Genomic DNA, 15,967 nt, shown 5'->3' with positions numbered 1-15,967 from the left:
GTTTCATGTTAACACCAGGTCTAGTTTACTTCTTAACCTCAGTAATACTAATTTGACTTAAACTTTTTTACATTGTTTTCTGTACTTTTTGCAAGTATGCTGCAGAAGTAGGAAATGTTAACCTTTTAAATATAATTATTTTTAATCCTTATCAACTTACTTTCTGATTTTATCTTTTGCTAGTTTCAGGCAGCAGCAAGAGTGTTCCAAGCCCAGGAACTCTGCAAAGGTCTCGCAGCGACATCGATGTTAACGCTGCCGCGGGGGCAAAGGCCCGCCATGCAGCTGGACAGACAGCTGGAGCTGGGCGCTTGTCAGCAGCTGGTCTGCCTCCGGGATCTTACGCTTCGCTAGGTAAGGGAAATATCTTGAGTACTGCGAAATATTTTTTCAGGTTTTTGATCAAAACGTTACAGGACGATAATTCTACATTTGAAAAATTGCTGCCATTTTTAGTAGTATTGAGTATTGCAAAAGAGCAGGTGTTCTGACATAAGTTACCAGTTCTGCCTCACGTTTTATTTTTCTTGTGCTGGAAGAATGACAGTGCCCTTTAAATCTGGTAGTCTGGAATCAATATTAAGTATTGGAAGGAGAGGTACCTTCACTTAATAGCTGACGGTGATCATGGCTTTTGTTCCTAGAAGTAACAGGGAAATGAGTGTTAGGACTCTTGATGTTCCATTTTTCTCAGCTCTTTAGCATTGTTGTAAAATAATCAGCTAAAGAGACATCCTGGCAGTAAGTAGTGGCTTCTTGAAGTAATACTGAAGTGTTTTACACAATAATACACAGTATTGATTTCTCAGATCTCTTCCTAAGCACATTGATGGAACTATGTGTATGTTTTTATCTAGGTGGCAGTCTTCACTGGTAGGAATACTTGCTATTAGATACAGAAATTGCTACAGATGATAGGAGTGCAGAAAAGTATTCGATAGTGGTGGTGGTAGATGCTAGAACCTCCACTAAGTGGTGAAGGTAAAAGAAGATGGGCATGTTTCTGTTCTTTTTTGGTTAGCCATACTGTAGGGGTAGCAATGGGAGCAGTGAGGTTCAGTGTTCACAAACCTGTTAGTTTTTTCTTCTCAGCTAGAGATGCCAGCTAGATCACCAAGGAAGTATCTCCTAATGTCAGTGTTGTCAAAGTTGATCAGAAGAGATGCAGATGTTGTGTTTGCAGAGGTGTTAGGATACAATTGGGCTATGGTTTTCAAAGTTTTTGGTTGTGCTTTTTTAAACTAAAATTTAAGTTAAAAACTATTGTAAACAAGTTGATTCTTTTGTCATCAGGGCCTACTTGAAATACTTTGAACACCCTTGGTTTCAGCATTAAGTTCATGAGTGTGAGCAGGGCTGACAGAAAGGAACACTTGCTACTTGAAATAGTAACTTCGGGTGTGGGCTCCCTCTACTGCTCACGAAGGGGAAATCGAAGAACCTGCTGGGTGGGTAGCAGGTGGACACCAAAGTTAGGCTGCTCAGTTTGCTCGGTGGAGAAGATATGCTTGTAGTTATTGCTTGAGAAATTCTCCGTTCCTTCTAACTTAATGTCTGAAAGCCTGAAATAGGTGGAATGATTATTCTCCAAGATCAGAGTGTTGCCTGATGTGCAACAGAACGTACTCTGAATCTCGGACAAAGCTGGACTTCAGCTGTTGTGAGAAGTGGAAGTGACACAGAGCGTGGTTGGTAGAAGGAAAAAATGTCCAACAGAAAACAGAGAAATCTCTCTCTATTAATTTATCATCTTCATGTTGCTGAAATTAAGAGACTGCTTTGGTCTTCAGAGTTTCACAGGAAATTAGCTCTTGGTTGGAGTATTGGTTTGTTTTCAGAACATTTTAAGCAATATGTGATTCATGCCCAGAATTTTGTAAGCAAGGATTGAGAAGGGCACAGAGGTTTTCAGGGAAGTAAATAGTGGTGCTTTTATGCAGCGAAATAACAGAAATAAGGAAATAGCTTATTCTCGTTTGTAGTTTACAGATTTGGTGAGTGGAGGTGGGTGGGAGGAATAAATAGGAATTAAGTCCAGGTCATATTTTGAAGAATTTGAGTATCTGAAAAGTGTTGCCTTGCTAGCAGATAAAATAAGTTGTGGAGAAGAATGCAGTGGTGATTTGAAATGGCAAAATAATGTGATACTAGCCACGTAAAGTCAAATCCTACTACAGATGGTATAAGGGCTGTGATAGTGAAGGAGACCAAGGTTTGTTTACAGTTGCACAAAGGCAGTACTGTTTGATTGGTCTTGGCTCACTGTCCTAACAGTTTTTTAGTAGTGGTAAGGTAATTGAAATGACACATACCTGTCCCCTCTTACCTACGTAGAGAGTGTAACTGTTCTGTGCTTGGCTGTGGATTAACCATGGAATCCACTCAAAATATTGTTTGCTCTTAAGATTTCAAAAGGTAACCTTAAAATGAATGGAGTGTGAATCCAAGCAAGTGCCATGTTTCAGAAAGTGGGCTAATTTGTAAACTTCTCCTCTCTGTTCATTTTAAGGGTGGTGTTTATACTAAATCCAAATATGGCAATTTAAATGACAGAATTGTCAAGATAATGCTGACCATGGTAGTAAAATGCCTAGAAAATGTTACTGTATTTCCATAATGCTTTGCACATCACATCAGGTGTGGCAACCAATACCAGAATAAATAACATTGTCTTCTCTGGAGCTTGAATTTATTTTGATTTTCACCCTTACTCAGAGAAGCATCCTTTTGCTTAAACAGCTACTAAATTTAGAGCCTCAGAGGACCACAAGTTCATGAGCGTAGTAATCTATAATTGTCTCCACACAGCTCTTCCCTTCTTATTATTAATAGAAGAACTCTTGCTTGCTTATGTATGTTTGGGGTTTTTAAAAGACTGTCCTAGAAGCATGAGGACATTTTCTACTTTAATTATTTGAAATGTTTACTGCCTTTGACATCCTTAAGTATTTATGTCCTTTTTGAGGAGACTTAAGCTGTTATTAGATATGTCTCATACTAAATGTTTTAATTTTGATTGTTACTGTTGTAATATGCATGTACTACCTTCCAGCTGAACTGGTAAATCTTTAATGCTTTTAAACCAGAGTGAAACTTTCTCGCATTTGTCCTGTCTTACTCTTATGTCTTTTTCCCTCTTGTCCCTTACCCCCGGTGGGGCTTCATGCTCAAGAGCAAATTTCATAAGAAACAGAAATACTGTGTTTCAGTAATGATATAAATATGTACTGATGCTTCAGCAACTGTTGTTACTAAGCATGAAGCAGTTTATATATAGATTACTGTAAGGGTTTGCTCAAATCTGGGCAATACGAAGAGATTCAGCATCCCTGTACAGGGTACTTGTACTCTGTTATGTAATTTTGTACATTGGACTGAGAGAAGCCAACTTTACTTAAGGTAGTTTATACATGCATGAGTTAGATAAACGTGTCTGCTGTATTTAATATTAATGTATTTTCCTTAATTAATGTTTTATGACTGCTGTGAACACCTTTATTCTAACACACTAAGTTTTCCATGTTTCTTTGCCTGCTTTTTCAACAAAGAGGATACTTCTGACAAGATGGATGGTAAGAAATTGTTTAGTCTGTCCTATAATTCTATTAAGTTTTTAATAAAGTGTCTTTTATGTAAAGTTATTGCTGTTTAATATATTTGTTCATTAACAAAATACTGTGCTGTTTTCTTTAACCCCTATGTAATCTTGATGTCTTACTGTATGTGTTGTGTTGTTGCTGTATTGGTCAGTGGTTTTGGTGATTGGCCTGTATCTGCAACAGAAACTTAATAAGAAATTGGATGTTACTCCTGTTTTTTTAAAAAAAAGCTCTATTAAATTACAGACCAATTCTGTAGTCAGTACATGCTTTTTTTAACTAGCTCTAGTTCCATCACATTTCATAGTTTTACCCATAAAATAAAATTTTTTGTTGTCTTGGCAGAACAGCAATGGGAGAGTAGAAGATGCTTGACCATATTCATAAGGATTTTTTAAAAAAAGAAAACTAAAATATTTTCTTTGGAAAGTACTCTATCAAAACCTGGTCTAGTCACATAATTTTAAGCACCTGTAAATCCTCTAATACAATGTAACTCTAATAAAGAATAGTTTGTTAAGAAGGACCTACCTGGCAAAATAGCTTACCAGGTATACCACCCAAGTTTTAGTGCTTACTTTTTCTTAATTCACTGTATTAAACACATGGAGGCAGTTGTCATACATTTTTATAACTGCAAAGTAGTTGAGAATTGGGGTTCTCATAGTAGTTGTCCATTTCAGGTGTAAGTAATGCTTCCCATATAATAAAGTGACAGAGTTCCAGCCTGATGCATGAGAATTCTAGTTATAATTTATTGTTGGGGAACACTTAACGAGTCAGTTGTTTGCTACTTAGTTAATAACTCATCACATGTGTTTAATAACAGTACACGTTTCAAAGAATGAGTAGTTTACTTAAAGCAAAGCAGGTGATATTACTAATAGAAATGAAAACAGTAAAAAGGTACATCTCTAAAACCCAGAATCCTGAATCATTTTCAAGTACAGATAACCACTATCATGAGAGATACTTTCTGGAGGAATTTGAGCCATTTCTGAGTATTGCAGGAGGCAAGCCTACTTGAACAAAATGAGGGAGGGGAGTTTGTACAGGGTAGTGGGGTCTGTCTCACTTATTTACATATCAGATTTACTTAACATTGCATATAATAGGATTGATTTATAGTTATCTGTGCTAAACAATCTTGAGCTTTTGCACATTGTTACCGGCAATAACAGTTCTTAGGGCCAAGTGTACAGGCTTTTTCTTTTGTTCAGACCACTAGTCACAACTAATGCTGTCCCACACATCTGTTTAAAAAAGGTAGGGAAAGTGCTGCACAGTTGATAAGAATAAGAGGGGCTTTTTCTAGAGGATATCTGCATGGATGGCATGCAAGACAGAATGAACACAGGTTAGCTCTCCAGCTATAATTGTATGATACGGCTTCTCTGATGTAACCACCACCAGGAGGAACTACTAATCAACTTTTCCCCTTCCCACTAATCTTGGCCACATGTTTTTACTACTACTTTCACCATTACCTTATAATACTCCATTATCAATAACTGTAGGTGAACAAACTCCAGAAAACTGATTTCATGAAACAAAAGTGAATAATATTTTATTATTTAGCTTTTGGAGCTAACAGTGAGCGTTGAGCCATCCAAACCAGGTGGTAGCACAAGGGTGGAGAGGAAGGAGGAGCAGAACCACCACTTTTAGGACCAGCTAGCTATTAGCCTGGCTAAGGTGTTGCCTAAGATCCAGCTCTGAAAAAATGCTGGATTTTAGGCTTTGGGGTTTTTTAATACAGATTGGCAAATTTGATCTGGAAAACTTTGAAGCACTCCTACATACATATTACTGTAACTGATTTTTGTGAGGAAGCATTGCAATTTACACTAAATTAGTTTTTTAGAGGGATTTTTTTAAAATAATGCCTTGAAGATAGTATTATACGAGGAAGCCATAGCCAGGTTTGCTGAGAAAGTTAAGTTCAGGCTAGCCAAAGACACTAGCAGAAACTTTAATGATTGTAGTTCTCTTATAAGTCAGAAATAGCAGACTGAAAACAAAATTGGGAATACCCTTTGATTTTTTTTTGAGGCATTTTAACATTTTTATCACTACTAGTACATATTTAGTAGTAGTACATATTTAGTAGCTAGTCTGTAATCAGATTTGTTTCAGAGAAACTTGGAGAGAGGAAGGACTACTGTTTAGATAGCTTCCCATCAATTCTAGGTACTGATGTCAGTAAAAAGATTTGTCTGACTCTCATTTTGTCATAATTAAGCCTTGTTAAGCTTGGCATACTTGTTCAAGTGTGATCTGGTTTCATCAAGCTCATATTCCACTTCTCTGGGCAAAACCTGATCTTTTGCATGTAGCTCTTCAGAGTAATCATGGATTAAATTCAGAGAAATCCTCTTTGTTGGCAGTTCCTATGAAATTATCACTGTCCATTGTGGGAAACACTGTCCTTATGTTTTGCTCGGAGATAATTTATAATAGTATGTTTTATATTTTCAGAAGAGCTTGCACTGAAATATTTTTAATGTCTGTTTTGATCTGTACGTGTCATTTTGTTGACCTACCACATAGATTATTTTTTTTTGTGGTTTTGTAACAAGTTTTAGAAGGCAGTGCTATATGTTCTTGTAAATCATGAACAGTATAGTGTGGATGTTTCTTGATAATTTTGCTTCAGTTCAATAGTGGAGTTGCAACACCAAAGCTTTAGACCTGACTTCATTAAATTTGTCAAGATTCATAAGATTAATCTCAAAAAGGAATTGGAGAGACACAGTATTGTTTGGAATATCATGTATTTTATTATTTTTTCTGTTTAGGAACAGCTTCTGAAGATGGTAAGAAAATATTTTGTTAGAATAGCTAATATTTTCAGCTTCATTTTCTCATGGATACGAATTAAGCTTTAAAAGTAGAATGTGGTCTTTATGGGGTTTTGTGGAGGTTCATAACTCCAGATAGCTTATGCATCTAATACTTGGTTGTCATGTAGTATTTTTTAAATTCTTTTGCTTTTATTTTAATTCTCAAGTACTCATCTGCAGTAGAAGTGTCATTGCTTAACATTTTTAGTGTGTAAACATAGGAGCTTTATTATTTTGCATTTGTTTTTTAAAGCAAATTTTGTCACAGAGTATTTCATCAAATGTGTTCATGCTCTGGGAAGCAGGTGCTACTATTAATCTTCTATCTGAGACTTGGGAGTTAATTTTCAATACGCTATTAACTTTTAAACCTGTCGTTAAGAGAATGGATGTAGAGACTCCAAGTGAGTTAACAGTCAATTTGCTTCACAAATACAAACTGCTTTTTTACTTTGATAAAATCAAACCAGCTTCCAAGTGATAGTTGAACATAGCTTTGAAATAGTGGCACTCTGTATTCCTAAGTTTTGGGGCCAAATTCTGAACACAGTTACATGCCTTGCAGTCTCACAGCACTCAGTGGGAAAACATTGCCATTGCACGGGGATAACTAGTAGAGTTTGGACTAGTTAATCTAACCGTTCTTGTTATTATATTGTTTTCTGGTAGTTTAGTGAATAACCTCCTTTATCCTGATTCTCTTCTTATAGACTCTCATCTATGACTATTCCCTCTACTTGGATGAATAATATTAACTTGGTTGGTCTCCAAATTCTGCTGTGGAAAGCCCAAAGAGGCTAGAACTAAATAACAGTCTGTGTATCTAATTCTTCTGGGTCAAATATTGACTCTACATGTCAAGAAAATATTTTAATTACACTGTGGATTACTTGTTGTGCTAGATCCACCCTGTACAAGCTTTTTGGGTTTTGTTCTTGCAATTTATAAGAATTACAATGAGCATGATTTCCGTTTTTGTTTAATTTTTCTGTTGTTTGAGAGGCTATTTTAGGAAATATAATCCACCACACTACTATGAATGAAGTTTCAGTTACCTATAATTCATCCAACTGGGATCTTCCTTTCTTTTGCAATTTCATTGTATGCTCTGGATGTTACGAGGAACATAGCTAATAATGCAGAAAGTTTTAACCCAAAACCAAGATGGTTTGACATTCTAGAGAGGTTGATCTGATGGTTTAGTTGTAGATACTCAGTTTAATCTGTCCCTTCCTCAGTTCTTCTGTCTCTTGAGGAGAATAGTATTTCCTTCTATCATGTCACCAAGAAATAATTAAGTGTACTTAGTCTTTGCAAAATGCTGTAAAAAGGCTTGGGAAATCCTCTAAAAGTCTATATGCCTGTAACCAGGAAAACAGTAGAATCTTCAGGAATAGGAAAGCTATTATTTAAATTTCTCAGAAGTGGAGTGAAGTTAGGAGGAAACCTCAGAACCCTATTCTAAAAATAGTCAACATAATTTTTCTAGTTTTATGACAGCAAAAGTAACATTGCAACTGCAAGTAGTCATGAGAAGACTGTGCCCGATACAGCAACATTAGCATATGTGTTGCCTAGTATATTTAATAAACTTCCCTTTTTTTTTTTTTTTAACATAATCAACCTATTTATGTAGGAAGCAAGAACAAGCTAGCTAGTTCAGGGTGTTTAAATGATAATGTGTAAATTGTTTACTGAAATATGTAGCATGAGAGGAGAAATATTTTGATTCTTCAACTAATTAAGTCCTTCAAGGTGTTCAAATTTCTACTAATTATCCCAAGTGAATTTTCACCAATTGAGTTATGTTATGGTTCGGTTTTATCTACAGAAATGTAAGAAAATATTAGTAAATGCTATTGATGCTTTGCTTTCTACATTAGTGTGAAAAGCTGATTTAATGCCATTTTTCTTTTATAGGTCGTGTACGAACAAAGCTTTCAACACCTTCTGTTGGTATTGGAAATTCTAAAACAGATTCCAGAGGACGAAGTAGAACCAAAGTGGTGTCACAGTCTCAGCGTATGTATTTTCTGTTTGTCAGTTATACCTGATAAAGAGGCCAAATGCTTAAGCATATATTCATTGACCAATGGCTACAGTCAAAGTTAAATTTTAAAAAAAAGCTACATACTGAGTTGTTGTTCTGTGCCTTAGGTTCATCATCGCCAGACAAAAATGAAGGTATTTTTTTCAGTGTTTTGGGTCAGTGGTATTTGCATGCTTTTCTAATTCATGTTGTTTTTCTCTGGACAAAACACTAGGATAGGTCTTAGTTTGCCAGTTAAATGAGACAATGTGACAGAAAATGAAATCTACCCTTAAATTCTGTCTTCAATTATAACTTCTCAACATTCTTTTCCCCCCTTTTCTGACCTCCCCAACACAAAACACCAGTAAACTTTTGTGTCAGTTACATATGTCACATAGACAAGTAATAACAGAAGAATGGGCAGACTGATTGGTGTCCTCAGTGTTAGCTGCAAAACCTATTTTTTTATTTTTCAAAACCTCTTTATTTTTCAGCCAGAAATACCTATTTTCATTTTAAGCTAGGCACTACTCTAGCTCTTGGATATATACTTATTTTTTTGTATTACAGCTGTTACTTTTACTTAAGTCTTTGGAGTAAAAATATTAAACCCTAACTTTATAATCAGTTACTTAGCCTTTATTGAATTAGTGTTACAACAAGCAATTGACTGTGTGTCAGCTAATCCACAGTAATTTTCTATGTGTGTTTAGAAACCAAAGAAAATGCAAAATTTCCAATCTAGTTGAGCTCTCTGTCAGTAATTAGAAAGACCTGGTTACCTCACATTCGCTGACACTGGCTGACCTACAGCAATTTGTTCACACATCTGATGTCCAACAGACATCTGACTAAGATCTGTAGCATTTTCAGATTCTCCTCTTTAAGTGAAATGCAATGAAATTAATCAAGGGAAGACAAATTGAGAACAAAATTAAAATAAACTAACCAGTCCTATAGTTTGTCAGGTGTAATGTTCTAAACCCAGTAAATTATACAGGTTTTGAATTTTCCAGTACAGTTATTTTGCTATCAGTAACTATATCCTTTTTATTTTAATAAACCCCCTTAATTTTGTGTTTAATGGGAGAAACATTTATTTTCATAGCAATGACAGCATTTAGCATAAATAGAATTACTTTAGAGGTTAAAAAAGCAGGTAGAAGTTTGGGTTGTTTTTTTTTTTCTGTTAAGAGTACCTCCCATTCAGTTTTGCATTGAAACATGATCCAATACTTGCAAGTTTTGTGAAATAAAACTTTCAAAAAATCTGAACAAATAAAATAATAAAATCCAATAACAGAAGTTCTATTTCTTGCTTTGACAGTGCTCTAATCCTACAAGTGTTTGTGGGATGAGAGCTTGAAAATAAAGTCTAGTTATTTTCTATGACAAAGGTTGTGCAAAAACTTGGTTTATGTTTTCAGTGTTAAGATGACTATATCATAAGCAAAGACTATTTAGATTAATGATTTAAAGGGGGAGGTAACAGCTGTAAAAAGTATCTCTAACACTCTTTTCATTAGTATTAGGAAAGTTCTGAAATAAGATTTTTGAAAATGCCTTCGTACTTTGAATAGATTTGGTAAATTCTTAAAAAGTTGTTTGATAAACTGTTTAGGGGGAGGACTTAAATTTAGGTAGCAATACAAGACTTTTGTGATTATCATTGTTATATAGTATTAATTAAACTGACTATATTTAGGGAAACAAACGGAAGCTTTTTCAGTTTCTTTTTACTAATAATGACTTTTTTTCCAAGAGAACTCATTTTTGCACAATATTAATGTCTACAGTGATAGGTTGAATTGATGTTTAAATAACTAGATTTGTCTACATGTGATGAAGTGTGAAAAATAAATTCCTGAATGCATCTTTACAGCTTTTTATTACCTCTTCCGTTCAGAGCTGATGGCTTTAGATAGCTCATTATAACTTGTCAGTGGGGGAGAACAAGAATTCTGAGATGTTTTAAGGAAGATAAACAGGGCAAATACAAATGGACAGGCAAAGGAGAATTGTCAGACGCTGTATGCCAGCTATTAGGGTGATGCTTCTTTATGTGACTGAAAATTTTGACAGCATTGTGGGGAGTGAGATGCTTGACGTTTCCATACAGGGAATTGTTTCAGTTCCCCAGCTTATAGTGGGAAAATAGCTTCATATTAGATTTAAGCTTTTATTAAAAAAAAAAATACTGTAACACAGATCCTTTGTAAATTTAAGGTTACAACTATTTACCACTTTTGTTCAAAGATCATTTTGTGAAAGACTTGCAAATTTGAATGCTTTTACAAAAGATACTTTTGTAGGGTTTTAGAAGCCCTTTACTCTTCTTCTTCTGTTTTTAAATTGTAATGTAAAATAAATGTGTATACAATCTAGAGCTCATTATTTTATTCTTATCTATGGAAAAAAATTGTTCCATTTTTTTCCTCTCCATTCCTGTTTCGTTGTCAGGCAATTCAGCAAGGTGTGCTAAAATTACATTACAATCTTCATTCAGAGAAAAAGAATTAAATTTCTGAATGGAAGCAAATTCTTTTATACTTCAGATGAATTTTAAAGAGGAAAACCTGAAATTCTATGCAAGTCTTTTCAGTTGTGCCATTGTGAGTTTATTTTTTTTGTCATCCACTGCACCTGCAGCTCAGTTCCTTTACTGTCTGTCTCAAAAAAAAAATGTTTTGGCCTTGTGTGTAACTTTTGTTCAGCTGTTGAACTTGAATCTTTTTGGCAATGTAATATTCTTTGAAATTAATGTGAAGGCTACAGTTTCATGTTTAATTGAAATTTAATTCTTCAGTATTATCCAGTTGTTGATTAGAAAGCTGAAGAATTGTAATTTGCTTGTGCAGCTTTGCTTCATCTGCTTTGTATATATATAGCATCTGAGTTTAGTTCTTCAACTGTGGAAGCTACTTAAAAGCACTGCTTTAGCATAACCCCCTTGTGGCTTTTTTTCCAGTGTGAAATGACTAAAGCTTTCTTATTTCCATTTGCCATCCATTTTTTAATCTGCTCTGCTCCCTCCCTCTTCATGGATTATAAACCCCTACCCTAATCCTGCCTTTACACTTGTTCAGGATCACAGTCTGCTAACCCCATTGGTGGTAAGAGTCTACAGAATTTGTGTATACATCATTGTTTGATCACCTGTTTGACATATCTCATTTAAGGACCCTATTCAGCAGAAATTCTGGCTCACATTTTTCCATATGCTGCATTTACCTAATTGGATGTAATCCTTCTTTAGAAGGCCATAGAGATTGGAGGTTTTTTGCATTTTGGAATACTATTTCAGTAACCCTTCTATCATCATTCAGTTCGCTTAGATCTTACACTGCTGGTAGTACTGACAACAGTATGCCAATGCTGTTATTAGCATAATATTTTCAGGACATTAAGCTTCATTTAGTTGATGCTATAGCGGTACACTTTGCAGGTCAAACAACAGAAACATAAATGAAGTATTAGAATGAGAGGATGCATTTCTATATATTCTAAGAAGAGTTGTTTTTCAGGTTTCTGACCTATTGAAGAAAAATCTTTTAAAACTCTCCAGCACAGTGAAAACTTTTACAATATTTTCAATGTTTTAAAGAGGTACAAAATACTCGGGGCTAGGAAGAATGCATAGTAATATCAGGTCTAAACTGAAATGACCTGATATGAAGAAGCTGCCAAACCCTTAATTTTTGCAGACCACAGCAATTTTATAGATGTGCCTATTCTTTTTTTTGCTGTAGAAGTTATGATTATTTTTTCCAGGATGTGTAATATTTTGTTTATCATTTCTGCTGAATAGGTTCCTATTTTGGAAAAGGGATTTTGCTAAATAATCATTTCAAGTTTGAATTCAAACAATGAATCTGAAAGTATATGCATGGTCCATTGTTCTAGTTTTCTCCCTTTCACCCAGCACATGTTTTATTTTGTTTGGGATTTTATTTCTTTTCCCATATGGTCAAGCTTTAACCAACTTATATCTCTCTTAAATGTGCCTCATAAGAAGTAACCCATAAAACTCACTTGAGATGTTGCATGTTAAGTCTATAGCATAGCTGTGGTCATACAGTTACCTGATTATTTTTAGAAGATTATTAAAAGGTTTGTATCTGTAATTAACCTTTGGTTGAAATTGTGTTTTGCTTTTTATTTGGTCAGACTTCTTGAATTCTGCAGCTGGAAAATAGTTATATCAACTGGTGGTATAAATTGGTTATAACTAGAGAAGAATGGATTCTTTATTATGGCTTAAAACTTAAATTTTCTGTAACTGAAATATTAAAAGTAGAGATCAGTGACCAGTTTATGGTAGTGAGTCCATTGTGTTGAAATGAACATTTATAGCACTTGGTAATGTACCATTTTGATTAATAACAGTTTAAGATGCTTAAATATGCCATGATCAATTTTTTAACTTGTTTAAAGCTAATTGAAGATTTTCTTCGAATCTGTGTAACTTCCACAGAAACGAACATTAGTATTTTAATTGTCTTCAGTGACATTTAACTTCTCAGAGAGCAGTGCTTGAAGATTTCATGCTCTTGAAAGCGAGGGAGAGGAGTTTAAATGTTATGAAAATGATGTTACTTTATTGTAACATTGTTGCATGGAAAGAACTGGGATAATTATGAATCACTAGTTCAAAGTTGCTCCCTTTAGCTTTCTAGCAGTTCTTTTCTTTTTAGTTTCTTTTTTAATAGAATGTGTCTAGCAATACCATGTAGCTTAAAAAATGAACACACCAATGTTCCTGTTAGGGAGTGGAACTGCTGATGAAGACTAGAAATATTATTTACGGTTTTTTTAGCATATCTAGTACTGAATACCATGCCAAATGCTTCCTTGCATTGATAATTTATCTACCTTCTATGTAGTGCTATAAGAACTTGGACGAGGGTTTTCTATTTCACATATTTACCTTGTAAGTTTTTCCAGATCATTTCAGTCTACCACCACTTTCCTACTAACTTTAAGCATTTTTTTTCTTTTTAACCATGGTGGTTTACTTTCTATGCTGTTACTTAGATTTATTCATTTTGCCTTCAGCTGGCAGTAGATCTGGGTCTCCTGGAAGAGTTTTGACAACCACCACACTTTCCACTGTGAACACAGGAGTTCAGAGAGTGTTAGTGAATCCTGCAACTGCACAAAAACGAAGCAAAATCCCACGAAGTCAGGGATGCAGTAGAGAAGCAAGTCCTTCTAGATTGTCAGTAGGTAAGAATCGCTGAGTAACTCTTAGTTTCTTTATAGCCCTTCTTACTTTTAAGTGCTGGATATCTACAGCTTGCATTTAGTTAGTTATAGGTGGATGATAAAATTAGAATACATATCAACAGAAATCTGAAACATGCCTGTTTTCTGAGGCTAGTCTTTGATATACAAGACAGTTTTAAATTTAAGCTGAAACTTTAAATTTTTGCTGTCAGAATGCAGTAGCTGTTCTTTTCCTCACCTCCCTGTCTTCTGTCTTTCACTTTTCTTCACTTCTTATCCCCACCCGCAGAATACCCACATTCATTGAATGAAAGTGTGATACCATTTTGAAAAGATAATATTCTTCATTACTTTTGTGTCTTCTGTGTATGTGTGTGTGAACATGTATATTTCTGTGATACAAAAATGAATGTCATACTTCCTAAGCCTCATGGTATAACCTGATTCTACTTTATTGCAAACAATATTATTGAAAATAATACTGAAAAAATGGAAGATATCAGCTGATTTTTATGGCGTTGCTGCTGTTCTTTATTTTGTATTTTGATTTTTACCTTAGGTGTATTAACTTTCTATTTTTCCTCTTTAGAAACCTATGGTTTTTTTCATTTGTGTTACTGTTGATTAGCTTGATCTTGAGCACAAGTCAATATTCTGTTCATATTTTTTGTTGATGTTTTCTCTCTCTTTTCAAGAGGTTTTCCAACCAGTCCATAAAGAGTGGTAAATACCCATTTTTTAGCTGTGTGAACAAATAATTTCATTGAACTGGCTACACTGAGTATAATCCAGCACAATCAAGACAGTGTGTGGAAACAGTTGTGACTTGCAGTACAACATAATAGTCAGTGTCATTACTGAGAAATACATCTTTGATCTTACTGCAAAACAGAATTTCATTAAAACTGCAACTTTTCTTATGTCTTCTCCCTTCTGTGCTGCTGTTTGTCTGTACCCTGAATCATACTAGCACGAGGCAGCCGCATTCCTCGGCCTAGTGTGAGTCAGGGCTGCAGTCGGGAGGCCAGCCGTGAAAGTAGCAGGGACACAAGCCCTGTCCGCTCTTTTCCACCCCTTGGTAAGTACTTGGAGCCCCTTGTTGTGCATGGCTGTCTTTGCCCTTCATTATTTGCACCTAACGCATCCATGCCTCCTTTTCATTTAGCTTGTAGCCAGCCACCGTTGTGTTTTCCCTTCCTTTGGCTCACTCACCACTTATTTCAATGCAGAATTGACTAATGTGTGAATGGGTTGCACACTGGAAACAAAATGCTTTGTTAGTGTTAGTCTTACTTTAATGCCAAGTCTGGAAAGGGGTGTGATATGGAGTGTCTAGATACTTTTTTTGAAAGGGCAATTCTGCTTTTGGAAGGTTTTTGGGAATTACATGTTTTTATTACAGCACTCATTGCTTGAGTGCAGTTAGATAATCCGTTTCTCACTGACCAGGCTAGAGCAAAGAATATAGTGTGGCTGTCATCCTCTGCCTTTTCCTGCACCAACAGCTAGGATCTGCTGTTATTCAAAATTGTTTCCTAGTCAGTGTATCATTTTGTGTATAAGAAGAAAATGCACTTCATTTTATGTCTCCTTAGCTTTATTGTTATTACTGTATTTTTCTGAGAAAAATAATAAAAACTTTAACTTTTTGCTATTAAAGCAAGTAAATATGATGGTGCAGATACGGGAACAATCTGCTGAAGCAGAACTGTATTCTGAGACTGCTTTCCATTTGCTGAAATGAACAGGGCAAGTAGCAAAGTCCTTATGCAAGCAGATGAACAAAGTACAGTTCTGAAGTTTACTTTTAATCTGTATAGAATGATAAATAATTGAAGTAGCAGCTGGAATTCTTCATAGGGAAGAAGAAGAATTGAAAAAGTTTAACATTCACACATACATAGCTACGTTCAGTCCTCATTTCTAGAGCTGCTATAAGCAAAAGTTTGTTTTCACCTAGTATTTCAGCTTATTGGCCTGGCAGTTGAAAGATTTTCAAGCTGTTTGTTTCTGAAATGTCAATAAGGCATAGGAACATGAGCTTATAATGACTTTAACATGTTGTTGGTTAAGGACTGGGGAGACCTTTCATCTCTGTGTATCCTTGTCAAGGTTACTATGAAGTTGGTAGTAAATGTTGATAAAAGTATTTTTACATATTGTGTTGTGTTTTGGGGTTTTTTGATTGCTTGGTAATACAAAACTGTCTCTGTAAGCTTGTATCTGAAACTGATCTTTTTTGGTGTTACCTTTGAGTTAGTCTTCAG

General features: G+C 35.1%; 1 protein-coding gene across 41 annotated transcripts in view; it reads left to right on the top strand.

Moving 5' to 3' along the window:
* CLASP2 (cytoplasmic linker associated protein 2) overlaps window positions 1-15,967 on the top strand; it is a 166,447-nt gene that overhangs the window by 109,821 nt on the left and 40,659 nt on the right. For 25 of the 41 annotated variants that reach the window (XM_074900718.1, XM_074900719.1, XM_074900716.1 and 22 more), the window contains 6 exons: window positions 184-354; window positions 3,549-3,572; window positions 6,398-6,415; window positions 8,363-8,464; window positions 13,530-13,700; window positions 14,671-14,778. In XM_074900718.1, coding sequence (XP_074756819.1) covers window positions 184-354; window positions 3,549-3,572; window positions 6,398-6,415; window positions 8,363-8,464; window positions 13,530-13,700; window positions 14,671-14,778 — 594 coding nt within the window. Of the gene's footprint in view, window positions 1-183; window positions 355-3,548; window positions 3,573-6,397; window positions 6,416-8,362; window positions 8,465-8,599; window positions 8,627-11,560; window positions 11,588-13,529; window positions 13,701-14,670; window positions 14,779-15,967 lie in introns of all 41 variants that reach the window. The other 16 variants (XM_074900721.1, XM_074900728.1, XM_074900731.1 and 13 more) reach the window with 4 other exon arrangements.

Source organism: Athene noctua, chromosome 2 (genome assembly GCF_965140245.1).
Source record: "Athene noctua chromosome 2, bAthNoc1.hap1.1, whole genome shotgun sequence".
Lineage (NCBI taxonomy): Eukaryota > Metazoa > Chordata > Aves > Strigiformes > Strigidae > Athene > Athene noctua.
The sequence above is the reverse complement of the archived record's forward strand: the minus strand, read 5'-3'. Positions and strand labels throughout refer to the sequence as shown.